This window comes from Nothoprocta perdicaria, unplaced genomic scaffold, assembly GCF_003342845.1.
Source record: "Nothoprocta perdicaria isolate Ctin4 unplaced genomic scaffold, notPer1 scaffold_34, whole genome shotgun sequence".
In the NCBI taxonomy this organism is placed as follows: domain Eukaryota; kingdom Metazoa; phylum Chordata; class Aves; order Tinamiformes; family Tinamidae; genus Nothoprocta; species Nothoprocta perdicaria.
This window is the reverse complement of record NW_020455577.1, coordinates 2984397-3001122: the sequence shown is the minus strand read 5'-3', so window position 1 is coordinate 3001122 and position 16726 is coordinate 2984397. Positions and strand designations below refer to the sequence as shown.

The following is a 16726-nucleotide window of genomic DNA, read 5'->3' as shown; positions in this document are numbered from 1 at the left end:
AGAAAAGGTGTAAGGATGTGAACGTGCCCTTTTATTACCTGCATAGGTGTGTAACTCACATTGCTGCTGGGAGAAAGAAGAGAGTTTGTGTGAAAAGTGGCAGTGCACAGAGGAGTTTCAGGAAACAGCAGCTAACTAAACACTGTYAAACATTTTGTAAACTAGGAGAGGAGTCTGCTTGGTAAACAGTAATGCTACTTACACAAAACACACATCAGATGAGTCAGCCATTACATTAACAGACTATGAAAAAAAATCAGTAGTGATTTAACAGATCTCAGGTGTTTCCATTTCTTATAAATGGACCATCATCAAGCATTTTAATCAGTATTGCCCACAATGAGCAGTTGCAAGCAGTAGCTACTGAGAATTTCAGAACATTTCTTTCTCTCTGAATGCCTTAACCTAGTTTGCCACTGAAACTTTCATAAAGCCTGTAAACAAGTACAAGCTGCTACACAGAAAACGTCTTTGGTTGTTTGGAGCTTTGGCTGGTTGTCTTTAACCCTGGGTCAGCCTTCAGTCCCCTTGCAACAATTCCCTGCCACAAGCCAAGATAATACCAGGTGGAAACATTTTTTTTTTCCTGCCATTTTAACTGTCTGATTTACAGCTCAGAAAAGCCTGGCTCTCCTTCCCTCACCGCTGACTTCTGCTTTTTCCGTGGGTTTGGACCCTACCGAGAGCCAGACTGGGRTCCAGAGCTCCCTCCTCGCCACTTTGTCCCCGTGTCACCCAGAGGGCCCAAGGGAGGAGCAGCACGAGYTCGGCAGTGCCCCAGCAGCTCCCCAGGGCTTGCTCAGCCCCGTGCTGCACCCCATGTGGATGCAGCACCCTCGGGGCTGAGGCACCCCCAGGGCTGCGGCCGAGCGCCCACGTGAAGTCCCCAGGATCCTCCTGCCMCGAATTCCGGAGGGTGCGAGGCTGGAGCTGCTCCTACTCGGCAGTGTCCCTCAGCCCTGGCACGGGCCGGAGATACTGGGAGAAACTGGAGGCAGAGAGGGGCGCCCAGAGGCCTCCCAGGAGACTGCGAGTAGAGGTGAGCAAAAAGAATAACCAAAATACATTATTKTGTCTGTTAATGCAGACATCAGCCACGTCTTCTACGTTACAAACACAGTGAGCATGAGTGCCCTCTCCTTTTCGACAGCGTRCTGATAACTGGAACAACGTGAAAAGTTTAAATTAACAGGTGAGGATCAACATAGCATGTTTTTATCCAGCCAGTCTAACGTTTCACTGCCTAACTGGGACCATCGGTATCTGCAAATGCGTTCGTGTGAGCCCTCCTATGATCCCAGGGCAGGGACCATAAATGCTACTTAATATCTTTAAAAAAAAAAAAGGTCACAAGAAGGGTTACTTTTCATAACATGCTTTTGCCAAGTGTATGAAAATATGTAGAAGTCACTGCTCTCAGTGTGGCCCCACTCCTTTCTTAAAAACTGCCTCTGAGCAGCACACAAGCCAGTTGCAGGTATCAGCTCCATCCTGTTGCTGCTCACAGTGCTGGGCTTGAGAGGTCTCAAACTCCTATTCAACCCTTTGCATTAACGACCAAGACTGGATTCAACAAGCACTAAAAGCAGTCATTTTAGGGGGGAAAAAAKGTTGTTTTCCTAACTACATCATCCTACTATAAACACTAAACCTTCTATTTCCTTTCAAAGCAGATACTGCCRCTCTAGTTGCAGGGACTTTCACTTCCACTCAGACGCTACAGTTTCAGTTCTCTGCAGTTAACCCTAACTATCTGACAGACACCTTTTTTTACTTGGAAGGCTTCTTAATCAGTGGAGGTTCCACAGATTCTCAGATGATACTCAACAGCTACAAGTTCTGTGAAAATGTCTTTGGAAAAGACTTGCGTAAATTGTAGTAGCAAAAACATGGATATTTTGGAACACGCATGTGCACCTGCCCACACACGCTCATATATAACACATACATGCAGAAATACTTTCACAGTCCACGCAGCCTAAGTCTGATCTCTCCTCAACCTATTTATCTTAYAGAGAAATTTCACCTGAACGTATCTGTAGGGAATGACTGCACTGATACTGCATAATTGCTGTGAAAGAATTACGATTCTTTTCCTCTTTCCAATCTTATGGGTTGGGGCAGGGAAGAGTCACTACGACATAGGCAATTTTCCAAGCTAATTTATAATTATTCAATTATTTTAAAGGCAAATCTACAACATGCCTTTTTTTTTTTTTAAGCAGAAAAGCTTCTCTTTTAGCCCTTTCAAACCATGTCACCAATGACATATAGGCACATGAAACTACTATATTATTTCCAACGCTCATTAAAATTTAAACGCTACAAAAAAAAAAGGCAGTATTATGGACGTTACTTTTTCCTAGAATTTTTAATGTTTTAGCATTTTTTAGAAATATTAAAGACTTCTTCTGAAGTCAAACAAAGGAAACAGGAGCTCCGCCTGTGTCACCACTTCAGCGTTACGGCTTTTTGTATTTGTCCATGGTGCTGACCAGGCTACTTAGAAGAAAACAACACCCTGCCAGCTAGAGGTCTCTTTGCTTTTAATTTTAAGGTGAGTGGGTACAGTATCGGCAGCGTGTAAAATCCGCATCCCTCCCACCCACAACATTCACTCGCTCACCTAGAGAATGAGCAGCTGTCGTTTTGGAGCTGAAAAATCGTCCCAGGCCAAGGTCTCCAAGCTTTACGACCCCTGTCGCCGTAATGAACACGTTAGCTGGTTTTATATCTGGAAAAAAACCAAAAAGTAACAGCGAGATCGTAAGAAAAGCTATCACTTTCTCAATAACACACAGAAAGAGGTTTTTAATTATGGATAAAATTAACAAAACTTGACGGTGCTGTTCAGCAAGAGTGAAACTGCAGTTCAAAGTTTTAATTGTATCAACATCACACAAGCAACCTGAATAGCAAAAATAAAAGGCCAGGAAAACCTTAAAAAAAAATTAAAAAAACATACAGAGGGATTCCATTATTACTTATTAAACTATACTTAAGTGCTTACACTCTAACCAGAAAGTCTCTCATTACTTTAAACAGCAGACTAAAAATAATTTTTATATACACTAAACCCTAAACCCCATTTCTCATCATTTCCAGTGTCATGATGCTTCTGGAAATAGGAATCTGATTCTCTTCAGCATCAGGCATTGAAAAATAAAAAAAAAAAGGAAGGGGTAGGTTTTGCTCAGGAGAATGGCTATTTGAACTCCTCAGTAGAATCAGGCTAATCAAGAAGAAACAAAGCAAAATAAGGATGTACACCCCAGACAGTTATTTCTCACAAGTAATACCCAATTTCAATTTTAATTCAATCCTTCAGAGACAAAAGCAAAAGATTTATTTTATGATTTTTAACAAGGTACCTGTAAGTCTTCAAAACAAACTGACCTGATTTTTTACCAGGCAAATGTCCCCAGCTCTCACTGAGCTCAAGAGCAACACACTGTGGCTCAGAACTTAAAAGGAGACTCACAGAAGTTTGAACAGAAGAGATTACAGTTTGCATAAGACACGGATATGCTAAAATACATGGTAAAAAATCCTTTCAATGCTGCCATTTTCATGTTCCCAAAATAACACAAAAGACAGATTTTTTTTTCTTTTTTTTTTTTTTTTTGGATAAATGGGAAATTTTGTCAAAACGAAGAGGGGCAGCAGCAGCAGAGGTTCCATCACTTGTAAAAACACCTAATTTGCAAGCCAAGTAGCACAAGGCAGTACAGCAAGCAAATGGTTGCCAGAGCAAAGCACATCTACAGGCACAAACTTCTGTCACCGTCCCCTGCTGCTTGCAGGGTGCTAAAGCAACGCTGCATTAGGGGTTGGCAAAACTCATCCSGTGATGATTATTTGGGGTCATTTGCACCAAAATAGCTCAACTCTCATGCAGTGAAAAGGTTATTATAAGGAGCAGTCAGTACCTCGATGCATGACCCGGCGGGAGTGCATGTGCTCCAGGGCACTGCAGAGCTGAACAAAGTACTTCCAGACCGTCCTCTCGGGTATCAACCTCTTCTGCTTCTTAAAATGCTTGAAGGGGAGAGAAAAAAAAAAGGCAAAAATTAAAATATGCATAAAAGGACTGGAAAAAGAAACAGATAATCTAGGTCTGAAAGATGGCTACTAGAGTGTAATCAAGGCAAAGTGTCTTTGCACCAATATTAATTTCTCTAGCCTCATCTTTGAAACAGAAAAACACAGGAAGCAGCACACATTCACATACAAGGATCACACAAGAAAAAGAGACTGGATTAGTCTCAAACTTCTTCAAATACTTAAAACTGAAATAAAAGTATTATTTACTTCCAAAAAAAACCATACTGATCCCTCTCCTGCTGTTGAAATATTTTCCATTCTGTTTAAACAATATTATCAGCTCTTACTCATCCTGGGTAACAGTTTGATGGCCTGTTAACGCTTATGTGAAACATGACTATGCTCTGCTACACACAATTCCTTCAAACACCATTCTCAGCATCTGAATAATACAGTTGTCAAAAAATACCRAAAACCTGGAGTTCAGCCAATTCTTAAATGTGCAAGTTTCATCATTACAAAATTTCCAGCTAAAGACTAAACAGAAAAATAGTTGCTCAAGGTCAGCTGCTTTCCTTGAAAGGATTCTTATTTTAACAGATTTTAAACAAAGAAAATGTATGAGCACCACTAGCACAACGATTAGATGTAGTTTACTCAGAACAAATTTAATGCTGTATATATTTATGCACACCAAGTTTATAAAACAAATATTTATCACTGTGGGGAAAAAAAAGAAAGAAGGAAGTTTTATATAGTTAATATGATAAAATGTGCCACCGTGAAGTTGAGATGCACAGGAGTACGAGAAAGATGTTTAGCTCCAGTGAAATGCATCATTTACACAAGAATCATAAAATTCCACCAAAACTGTTTCCAGTTATAGGGATTATTTCAAAATGCATTTTCATTTTAATGAGGCAAACATGTAAGTGACTTATTTAAATATATTTTTCCGTGGTCTTGGACCGAATCCAAACAAGCCCCRTGTAGCTGCTCTCCCCATAGCTGGATTTGCATATCAGAGGAGTGTTTGATGTCAACAGGAAGATGGAGAGCAGGTTTCTTTTCATTTTAAAACAAATACACAATACATGTAAGTGTGTGCACATGAAAGCACTGTTCCTCCATTTAAAATGCATTCTGAAATTATCATAATTGTAACCAGGCACTTTAGCTAAACATTCTAACAGCCTTTTTTTTTTTTAATTCAAATTTAAGTACAAACAATGATGAAATACTGTTCACAAAATGGCTCAAACAAAGATTTTCAATTGCATGCTTCAACAATGTGGGTTTTAAGTATAAAACCTCTTTTAACACTTGATTCCTTTTTCCATCTATAACACCAGAGCAGATTAGAAAGCCCGCTTGGGTTCTGACAGTCCCTGCCATAACACAGTACTGAAGATGCCCTCTCAGTCTACTGAAGGCCTTTAAACCATATGTGATGGTAACAACTAATATTCTTGATGCTTTCAGTAAGAAAAGTTATTAACTTGGCAGATTTTAAGCATTTATCTGTCAAAAGAGGAAGAGAGCCATTAGATTTGCTAATAATGTTTAAACTTAAAGAATGAGGCCCAAGACTTCCAAATAACCTCAATGAATATTGTTTTATGTAGTTATTAATTTCACTGCCTCTTTTCAAAACAGATATTCTCAACATTCTCTTAGGCTGCTGTCCACCAGTAAGGAAAACAGCAATGAAGATAATGAGCTATTAAAAAGACCAAGTTTGCACAGAATTATACACCCAAACAAGGCACAGTTTTCTAAGAAAAAGCCCTTGACAAATGAAGACAAAAATTCCATGAGATTTCCATCCATATGTGTGAACAGAAAGGAATCATATAGTACTACTGGAGAGTTTTCAGAACGTCAACACAGTTAAAATTGAAATTCATGCTTTGAATATCAGTTTTTTTCCTCCTGGTCATAAGTYAGCTAATTCAAACGCCCTGGCGAGCTCTAAAGAAGGCAGGTTATAGAGGAACCAGCACCACCAGCATTTGGTTCTGGTGCCACTTTCCTGAAYAGCTGCAATGTTCGGCGACTCAGGATGGCTCAGACTTTCCTACCCAACCAGAGAAAATATGAGGGGAAAAATGAAAAGCAAAATGCACTGGAGAAGCAGACCAGCCTCACCTAGTATCTATCTTGCATCACCAAATTAAGCAATGGATTGGAATAAAGGAGAACACATCCAGATAAATCTACGCAGACTTCAGCRGAACACACCGTTCAATGCCCTACAGCAAATACAATCACTCTCAAATTCATAAATAATTTCCTGTACCTCTACGGCAAGGAACGTGCAGCACCGTAACGGGCACTGTAGGCTGAAGGAGCTCAGGGATCCTGGAGCTTGTGAAGCCAGGATAACAATCTTCCTCCCCAGATGGAGAAAGTCAATATCCCCCCCCTTGCACCTCACTCTTCTCACAAGAGGGGTCCTCARTACCTTCAGCAAAGAGGCTTGTGGAAATACCCCGCAAAAAGGCAATAAGCTGACAGTCTAAACTACCTACACAGTCCTAAACGGACTGCCAAACAAGCCCACAAGAAGCACTTTGATGACCTGAATTTATTGCTGTGCATTTTTCAGGCTAGAGCTACCCTCTGAGAAAGACCATTTGGAAAAGTAAACGGGATATGAGCAAGGATGATGATTCCCTTGCTTTAAATAAGCGCCACTAAACATTTTCCTGCTTACACATTTTGATGAGAATCCTGAGCACAACCCAAAGCTCTGTGCCTCATCACTGCGCTCTGGCCCTCGAAAAGATATGAAGTTATTTTTAACAACTTTATTAAATAGACTTCTGAGAGCGCAATGAATTACCCACGCCATCCTTGTGGCCCTCAATCCGAACGTGCAGAGGAGAAGGATGCGGAGCGCAAGGGCTGCTACCTGCGTGACAGGTAGTGATGCTCCCAGTAACTTCTGCTAAGGAAATAAAAGGATTCTCCAAACACCAAGAGCCTGTGCAGGTTGGGCAGCCCCCACGGGAAAGCGCACGAGTCCCGGCCAGCTTTAATTGCATGAAGACCAAGCAAGGCCTCATGGAGAGGGCCACGGGGCCCCCCAGGGCACCGTGCGCATCTCCGAGTCCAGCCGCCCCGCTTTGGGAGTGTGCGCAAAGTGGGAAAGAGGCATCCCRGGAGCTTCCTGCCTTGCTCCTATCTCTCCCTCATCCAGCTGCCCACCTCGCTGGATGGCGTCAAGTTCTCTGCCCTTTCTCCCTGTGCTCTGTGCTGCGTCGTTTCTTGTTCTTCCTCCCACCTCTGGCTTTGTCCAGCCCAGCAACACGAGCAGCTCGTGTCAAGAGCAGCAGCAATGCTCACTTGAAACAATCCRTCAAATACTAACAAAAAATGAACACCACCTTTCAGCTGAACGTGCTGCAACTAGCACTTGGCCAATGATAAACTGACTTGCTCAGAAGTGTACAAAAACACTGGTAGATATATGCTGTATCTACCTTTGCATCCCCCAAACATCCTTTACAGCTGATTGCAAGTTCACTTCCTGATGATTGCATATATTTATTTTCTTCCCCCTCAGAATTCTGAAAAAAAATGCTTTTGAAAGCAATCTTCCTCTATTAACGACCTTGATAAAGGTCATGAAAACAAAACCACATTCGTGTACTGGTTACTAACATTTCATTATCATGGACAAACACTTCTTCCAAAACCACAACGCCAAGCATCCAGATGCAAGTGTCAAGCATATAAATTAAATCTCAGAATTAAAGAGTTAAAGTCACCTCAATTTTTTCCCCCCTCAGAGTTTTTAACTCCCTTTCCCCATTCATTCCTGACACTCCATTAGTGAGCAATTATACCAATCTCAGAATTAAGTTTTGGAAAATCTCTAGGACTTACTTGCAGTGTTCAGTTCAGAAGCTCTTATTGTAACTACATTTCTGCAGGGGAGCATGAGCAGGGTGTTCCTGGCATCCACCACTGGAATATCACATTAACAAAACGAACTCTGTGAAGTCCATCAGCACAAAYAGCTTCAGAAATGAAGCACATATAGTTTTATCTATAGAACGGGTGCAGCAGCCTGTTCTACAGACGAGAATGGGGAGCAAAGAATCAGGATCAAGTCTGGCCCCAAGTTTGCCTCAGGGAGAGCAGTTCCCAGCTGAAACCTTCCCTCAGCGCGCAGGTGGATGCGGCTCCACGTGGATGGAAACTCACGGGTTCAGCTGCCCTGCTCCAGCCTGTGTCAGGCACACGTCAGCTCTTGCATCACAGGAGTTCACACACACAGGCTATTTCCCATGGCCACACTAACCAAAATCCCCTTTCCCAACAGCACGGCCCTGTTCCAAGGCGCCAGGGGCTTGGAGCATCCCTAATACGATGCTCACTCAGTTTAAAAGGAAACAACACAGCGAAGCTGGGCAGGGGAGGGTGTCCTTCCCTATCTGAATCACASTGAATCACACAGCGCTCCCCAACACACGCATCTCAGCAAGCTGCTYGCAGGGAACATTTTAGTAAGAAATGGTTGCATCTGGGCAAACTGAAAACACATTTTTGCATGGGAAAGGAGGGAGCTCCGCAACCCGGGCCGTGCAGACAGGAGAACCTGCCTGACTCGACTGCAYAAGCTGATGCCCAAAATATGCACCGGGGATGAGATGTCACAACGACGAACGYGGGGATTTTAAACAGGACTGGAAAAGTTGCTGTTGAAACTAGCAATGCAGCCACACAGGAGCTGCTTGGAAGGAGGTAACTGTAACTGTGTTTTATTTGTGCAATAGGTACCTGTGGTTAAGGACAAAACCAGCCTGCTCCCAGTTTTTCCCTATGGGAAAAAAACACACACACCAAAGTATTCTCTGAAGAGAGAGTTAAGCACCTAGGTGACATTTTGGGGAATTCAAATTATTTTCCATCTATCTTGAGAGGCACTAACATATTTTCTACTTTGTAGATGAAAGCTTTCATGCTTGTTCCCAAAACATGATCTTAACTTGAGATCTTACGTGACATATTCAGTTTAAAGGTTTTTTTTTTTTTGCTGTGCTAAGATAATTTGCTATAAAAAACTAAAAATAACCACAGAAATGAAACCGATCTAGATGTTTATTGCATCTGTATCTAAAATCTTGATAAGATTCCTTCTTACAAGCCTTACTAAGAACTTTCTTAATTTAGTATCTTAACTGCTCTGCAAAAGAGCTCAAATTGTATTGTTTCAAAGAACCAGCACGTCAGCTTTTTTTAATTGAATCATCAAAATATATCTTCTTTATTAATGCAATTAGATTTTTTTTTGTTATTTATGGCCCCAATGCCATGGAGAACATTTTGAGGTGAATCATTGTATATTATTCCATCAACTCAACTAAACGCACGAGTCTCACTATACGAGCACACATTTGCATTATTTCATTATGCACTTTTTTAAAATTTATTTACATATAGCAAATTTGAAGGAAGCTGATTAGCATCCACTACCAGTCCTCAATCTGAATGCAAGCTATTTCCCTCGGCTGCCCACTCAGCGGTGACAGGCAAAGTCGTGCTCAAAAGCTGAAGATTCAGAACTTCCTTCATTAAGGGAAGAACCAGCAAATTCCCTRAGGTCAACTCGAGGCACAGCAGCTCTTCTAGTGTTGTAAGAAATACCCCAGGAATCTGGTTTGTTTTAGGTGAACTACTGCCTGACTGTAGTTTTTCTTTGACATTAATACCAGTTTTAGGGCCGTTCAACCTACATTCATTTAAACGATCCAAAAACAAGCTCGATCCTACAAATCACATCATGACCCACACGCTCCTCTGGCTTTGCCCCCAACAAACCCGCAGAGCCACCCCGTCAAAAACACCACAAACCAAAGGGCGAYCTTTCTCCCTCCCTTGCACAACAAACCTCCTTACGCCAGCAAGGCGGCAGGCAGATATTTTGCTGGGAAGTTTCACCCCATTACGTATCATTTATTTTTCAGGCGATTTTAAAAAATATTTATTTCAAAAGACACCGTCTAACTGCTAACCCCCCCCCCGCCGGCCTCGCACACCCGCGCAGCCCATCACGGCGCGAGCGGCAGGAGCCCCGGCGCGGCCTGACACCTCATCCATATTTCATGGCAGCCCGACGGGCCGTCATTAACATCAAACAGCAACCCCCGTTTGCTACATTAAACATGATCCCTGTGTGCGGGGCGCAACCACCGCAAGCTGCCTCTGGGATGGAGCCTGCAAGGACAGCCCAGCAGCTCGGGCAGGCTGCAAGGAGGGCCCAGAGATGTTAGTCAAGCGCCGGATTAAAACAGAGCAAGAAACCAAGTGGAGGAGGCAGGAAAGGCTGCGGCAGGTCGCAGCGCCCGGCACGGAGCTCTCCCGTTAATAACGCCGTGTCAGGGCTCGACACTCGGAAGAAGAGACAAACCTCCCTTTATGTTTTATGGAACGCCAGCCTGCGGAATTAATAACTCATGAGCTGAAGAAAAACATCGGATTTGGGTATAAATATTAACGGCKCGCTGTCAGTCTGTTTGGAAGCGAGCGCTGGCTGTCCTGCCTTACAGCTATCAATCTTCAAAAGCTCAAAGAAAAAACAAAACAAACAAACAAACAAAACAGTATAGAAGTAATTAAGAAATTCACAAGAAATTCACGAGCTCTTCTCACACAGGTCCTAAACAGAACGGGTCACGTGAAAACCCAGCAGAAAAACGGCAGGAGCACACAGTAAAGTGGTTGTCAGACGACAACAAAGAAGGTAAAAATGTTGGTTATAAGTTCAGCAACTCCAGAATATGAGGTTTGTAACAACAACTCTTGGTAAATTTCTCTGATAAAGAACAAGTATTTAAAGAACATAAAAGAGCACTTTTCTAAGGATGTGTTGCTGCTAAACACATGGTGGTGTTTGATTAAACCTAGAAAATGATGCAGTTATCTGCATTTTAATCATCTTGTTCACTAAATCACCTAACAAGATTATAGAATAAATGTTTTTTCTGCCCCATGACTGCAGCTCTCTGTTTTCAATGCTAAGAGAGGGAACAGAATATCTTAACGCAAGAGGCAGTTGTGCCAAGAGCAGGAAGGCAGTCAAAAGGAACCCACTGAAGAGGTGGAAACAGCACCCTTCCTTACAGCTGCTGCTGCTCTGCCCAGTGCCAACAAACTCAATGTAATTATGTTCCCACCTGCCCTTGCACTCTGGGCAAGGCCATCAGAAAATATTCATATGATGCATCAACATAGGGCATACAAAAAAACAAATCCCAATGTAAACACTCCACTGGCCTTTACAAATTCTGCCATTTTAATTTCATTCAACCCAGTCATGAACACAAGAATAAAAAGTCAATCAAACAAGTGATTATAAGCTCTTAATACTAAAAAGTAGTACTTCCTACCTTTATCATTCTAGAGAGATCTCCAGCATCAGCCAATTCCAACACTATGTTCAGTTCATTGTCTTCAATGAATGAGGCATAATATTTAATTACATTTGGATGATTCAGTTGCTGAGAGGGCAGAAGAATAAAGCACATTTTAATGTACAGCACGAACGAAAGGAAACCTTCTTGTTTRGACAAAAAAGAACCCCCTAACAATCTACATCGCAGTATAAAAGTTTGTGCTTAAGAGAATCTTTTACAGATAAGSATGTTAAAACTGCCAGAAGAGCAGTTAGGCATTTTAGGATCAACGTGGTGACTGGAAGTTAGTTTTAGAAAYAGAATTTCATTTCACTGATTCTGTGAGATAACATGGTTCATGGGCAACTTCTGTCATCATACAACGTATTTTTATTACCTGAAACAATGAGGTCAGTTTTTAAAATCCATATTTTAATTGAAACACTACATGTTCAGTTAACCTACACCATTTAGAAGAACTTCTACTTGACAAGCTACATATCTCTCAACACTTTTCAGTGTTCATTTTTGAAGGAATTAAGACTTGCACAATAGCTTTTRTGAAGTTTGTAAAAACTCCAGACAATACTGGACAGTTTTTCAAATATGTTTATGAGGAAAAAAATAGTTTTTGATGAAGGCTGTACACTTTTTGAACAACTCTTTTTACCTTAAGAAGATCTATTTCTTTGATGCAGTCAGCCCGGGCTTTGGCATCCATTAAATCAAATATCTGTACACAAGAGATAACAACTTTTTATTAAGTAATAATAGCAAACTGAGTAATCACCATTATTATTTCACAGCATCTATAAAGAAGTTCAAGTTATGCACTTCCTGGAAAAAAACCCGCAATGTTGCAATAAAAAAGGATTCCTGATGTTTCAAGTCCATTTGTGAACATTGTAGACCTTCAAGCACTGACTCACTGCACCAGCTCCTCCATAGGAAACAAGCACAAGCTTCTCAAGGACGTAATTGCCATCTCCACTTATCTGTTTTATACAGATATTGAATATATATATATAGAGAGAGATATTGTATATATTCAATATATGTGTATATGTTCAATATATATATGCCCAGCAATATAGCCCCCCTCCTTGTTGCTCCGTTTAGCTCCAGCCCTAATGCCACAGCTTTTCTCCTTCTCCTGCCACGTCTCCATCACAGATGAGCTAGTTTTAATTCTGAGCAGACCCTTCTTTCTCACGTTGTCGCTGCTGTCTTCCTTTTCTAACAGCTGTATTTTTGCACTCTCTTGGAATGAAAACTTGGTTGTCATCCCCCATTCCCTCACTTTTCCATGTCTTTCTCTTTAGCGAGCCAAGAAGCAATTTGGGTTCCTCAATCTGCTTACCTGAGCCCWTATTTCTAACCTGCTGCCTTGACTCATGCAGCTTTTTATGCTTAAGGCATCTCTGGTCATCTTTCTTTCCAGCCTCCCAATCGCTCCAAGTGGCACTGCGATACATCTCACTCATCAGTTGTGCTCATAAAATGAACAGGATTTTACAAAGCCCCTTGAATCACAGTCCCCAAAATGGACAAATTTCCCATCCTGAGTCCCAGCTGGATGGGGACATGGAAACAGGCACAAAAATCCTTCTGATTGCCAGGAGCTACAGCCTATTACCCTTAAACTACTCTGCCTTATGGGAGGGAGGTGGGGAAAAGGCCTGTTGACTGCATCTGCATGGGGAGTATTTGCCAATGCACCTGAACAAGCCAAAAGTAGTAGCAAATTTTTCATAAGCTTTGCTTCCAATTAAGGACAGAAACTGATACCTGTATTTTTGTTGGGTGGTTTTTTTTTTTTTTTTCCCTCTCTTTTCTGGTGTGCGTTCCTTTGAGAAGACTCTACAATTGGAATAGAAAAATACCTAGCATCAAGGGATTGCAGGAAAGAAAAAGACCCCATTTTGTTGGGGGGGGGTTCCCGAGTACCGGCACTCTCGGTGCTTCTGGTTTGTTATTAAACAGCCCAAGAGGCTCTGCCAAGCCAAGACTACAGCTGCTCTTGGGAAAGGCCAGGCTTAAGCTCGATAAACAAGACTCCAGATTTTTGCTGTTCTTCATACAGCAGTGTCACAAACCTGTCTTTGATTCGGCTAACTGAACATTTCAATCCATATTGGAACAGAATTATGCAACACGGGAAAACTGAGTCTTTGTGAAGCTTACAATCACTAAGCAAGATGCTCTGAAGACCCAAGATATACAATTTTCCATTTTCTCAGCTACATTTTGACCAGAAYCTGACCTGGAAAGAATGTACATCCTTCCCCGGAAGGCAGACTTTCCGCAGACACGGGGCCAGGGCGTCACGGCGGCGTTTCCAGTCCCACACGAGCAGCCCGCCACTTTGCCAAGGGACTCGCTCCATTTGCAGGGGACAGTAAAGCCAAGGCCAAGGCTCCGCTCACCGCCCCTGCCTCGCAGGGCAGCCCCACCAGCAGCTCCCCCTTGGCCATCAGCGCCACGGGCCTCATCCTGGCACAGCAGCCAACGCCTAAGGACACATCGGGTTTGGTCTCAGCTTGCCAGGGCCCCAAATTATGCTTTTTTACCTCRTTTTAGCTGCGGCATCCCTGCAGCTGAGCAGTGGGCATCAGGAACCCCTAGGGCAGCAGAAGGCACCACAAGCAGCCACGTGCAGCACGAGCTGCGAGCCCAGTGTGGAGCAGCTCCCCCGAGCACGGCTTTCTGTCAGGGAAGAGCTCGGGATGGGGACGCCGGCACACGGGAAGGGCGAGTGGGGCGGCTTCGGGGAGACCTGGGGGCAGCGGCTGTACTGGGCCCCACGTGTCGGTATCCCTGTAATTGGCCAATAACAGCAACGTCTGCGTCTTCATTAGACTGCAAGGACGTTAATTAGACTAACAATTAATCCTAATTTGTGGCTGCACTTATAAGGTCAGGATCACAGGGTAATTCAGGTTGGGGGGGCACTTCTCCCCCATGAATTGCACATGAATTGTGCAGTGCAATACTACGGCTTCAGAAAAAACAGCAATTGCTGCCCCCAATATGTGAGGGTAAGATTAACTTTTCTACAGAGTAATTATGTTTGCTGTGGAAAAGATAAAAATAAGCAGCAGCAATATTAAACATTTGTGTGTGTCAGTTTTCACAGAGTATAATAAGAATCTTTGTTGGCTCCACACTCTACTTGGCTTGTACTGCAAAACTGCTAAAACAATTATCCAAATAAAGCTACAGAGACTCCAGGGGACATTTAAAAGGTCCTCACAAAAATAAATAAATAAATAAATAAAATAAAAAAAAAAAAAGAAATGCTTTTTCCCCAAACATACAATAAACCAAGACATACATCAAACAAGTCTTCTGTTGCCAGGGAGGAATGCAGAAACAGTCAACTAGATGAAGCAAAATGCCTGTTCAGTTTAGTATCCTGCCTCCCACTGTAATTCATACGAAACACCATGGAGGGTGAGAAGGATAAGCAAACATTGGTACATCTCCTAAAATACTCCCATACTGCTGCTTTCCTGATGCAACTCAGGGATTTCTACCAATTTAAGGCAACTTCTGAAGTCAAATGAACATAGCAGTGTTAACTTCAAAATATAATTTTCAAAACAAGCCAAGTTGGGAGTCAACTTRATTCCTCATGCTCTTAAGCCCAGCGCTTTCCCAGGATTTCCTCTTTGATATTAGAGGGATAAAGGGCTTTTTAATCTCACCATTTAAATGGCAACTCAACCCATAAAACGAAAGTACTTGTTTGAAATTCTGTATAAAAGTAGCTCAACAGAAAGTATTTCAACAGCAAAATATGAACACGACTGTTGCAAGATAAGTCTGCATACAAATAAGCAAAATAAAGACCAACAGAACATAAATATTAAAAATTATGATGCTGAATGGCAAAAAAATCAGCATTACGGTATTTTGCCACTACAGCACTGCTATATTGAGACAAGGGTGTTTCACAAAGTGTGAAATTACAAGTGCTTTCCTATGATTAATTATCTCTAATTCAAGCCCCAAGTAACAATCCACTGACAATGCCCAATGAATAATGAATGCAAAGCATGAGATAAAAGGGCTCCTTGTTTGATCCTTGCACATAGGGGCTCCAGTTCTGGAATGAAAGGCAAGGAAGCACAGAACAATGCCAGGCAGATGCAAAACGAGCCTGCAATTTGGTGAAAACAGGCCCTTGCACATAACATTGTGAGTAACAAAGGCTCACTTAAGTTGTGTGTTGTGGCCGTTGTTTTAAGCGAACGCCTGTACCCATTCTGACATGGGATGTTTACAATTCCCATGTTATACTCTAAAAATAAACCATTTTGTTCCATACGTGTTTAGGTTAATAGCAATTTCACAGTTCACACTGACAAAAAATTTCCTTGGTTATGTGACAGTTCAGGGACTTGCCTCCATGATGACACTTCTGCTGATCATTATATGATCAGTGCTCTGCAATAGCTGTGATCATTTAAAGACAGAGGTCTAGCGTACAAGAGACTAAACACACTATTCCATGTATTCTGATGGTTCCAGCAAGAAACTGCAGATTGTAACAGTTTTCACCCTGTTACAGGAGACCTGATCACYGCTACCTCTCCACGTCATCCAGGCTCGGCACAACTGCAAATGCAAGAGTGGTTTCTGTCACCATCTGCTTGTCCTCCCCGCCCCACAGCCCCTTCTCGCCACTCACTGCAGCTCCAGTTCCACAAATGCACACTCTGCACACTTCAATGCAACATAAATATTGGCCACGCTTTGGCCAAATACAATTTTAATAGCGGGAAATGAGCATTCCCATTGGAAAGCCCCATGGGCAATCCAAACGGGCGGGCAGTGTGGGCTCCCAGGGCATTCCCACATTGCTCAGGAATCCCAATCCGCAGGGACAGGCCCCAAGGGCAGCGTCTGGGCTGGACAGGGGTGAAARGATTCAAGCACCGGTCTAAAATACCGGGAACCCAGAGCTTCCCAGGAAGCTGCCAGTGCTGCCCTAYGGACACCCCTTCGCGACGCCCACACGGCCACAAAACGTGCACAGCGAGCGCGGGGCCTGGCTGCTCTTGATGAGGTTTCTGGAGCACCAAGGCTTCCACAGCCCCTTCATTGACATGCACTTCCAGTCACATCTGACCTTTCTGCTTTCTCACGCACTGGAAATGAAGGAAGAATTAGCCTAATGTTTTAAGACCGTTGATCAAAGATCTTAGAATATATTTTGGCTTTTGAAGTAGTATATAGCTGGCAGTTTTCCCAGAAGGGAGAACCAGGTCCCCCCC

At 42.6% G+C, this 16726-nt stretch overlaps 1 protein-coding gene across 1 annotated transcript in view; it reads right to left on the bottom strand.

Moving 5' to 3' along the window:
• NEK7 (NIMA related kinase 7) overlaps positions 1–16726 on the bottom strand; it is a 36031-nt gene that overhangs the window by 11263 nt on the left and 8042 nt on the right. Inside the window, exons 4-7 of the mRNA XM_026043882.1 lie at positions 12118–12180; positions 11442–11552; positions 3930–4038; positions 2627–2734 (exon numbers count right to left, since the gene is read on the bottom strand). Coding sequence (XP_025899667.1) covers positions 2627–2734; positions 3930–4038; positions 11442–11552; positions 12118–12180 — 391 coding nt within the window. The remainder of the gene's footprint in view (positions 1–2626; positions 2735–3929; positions 4039–11441; positions 11553–12117; positions 12181–16726) is intronic.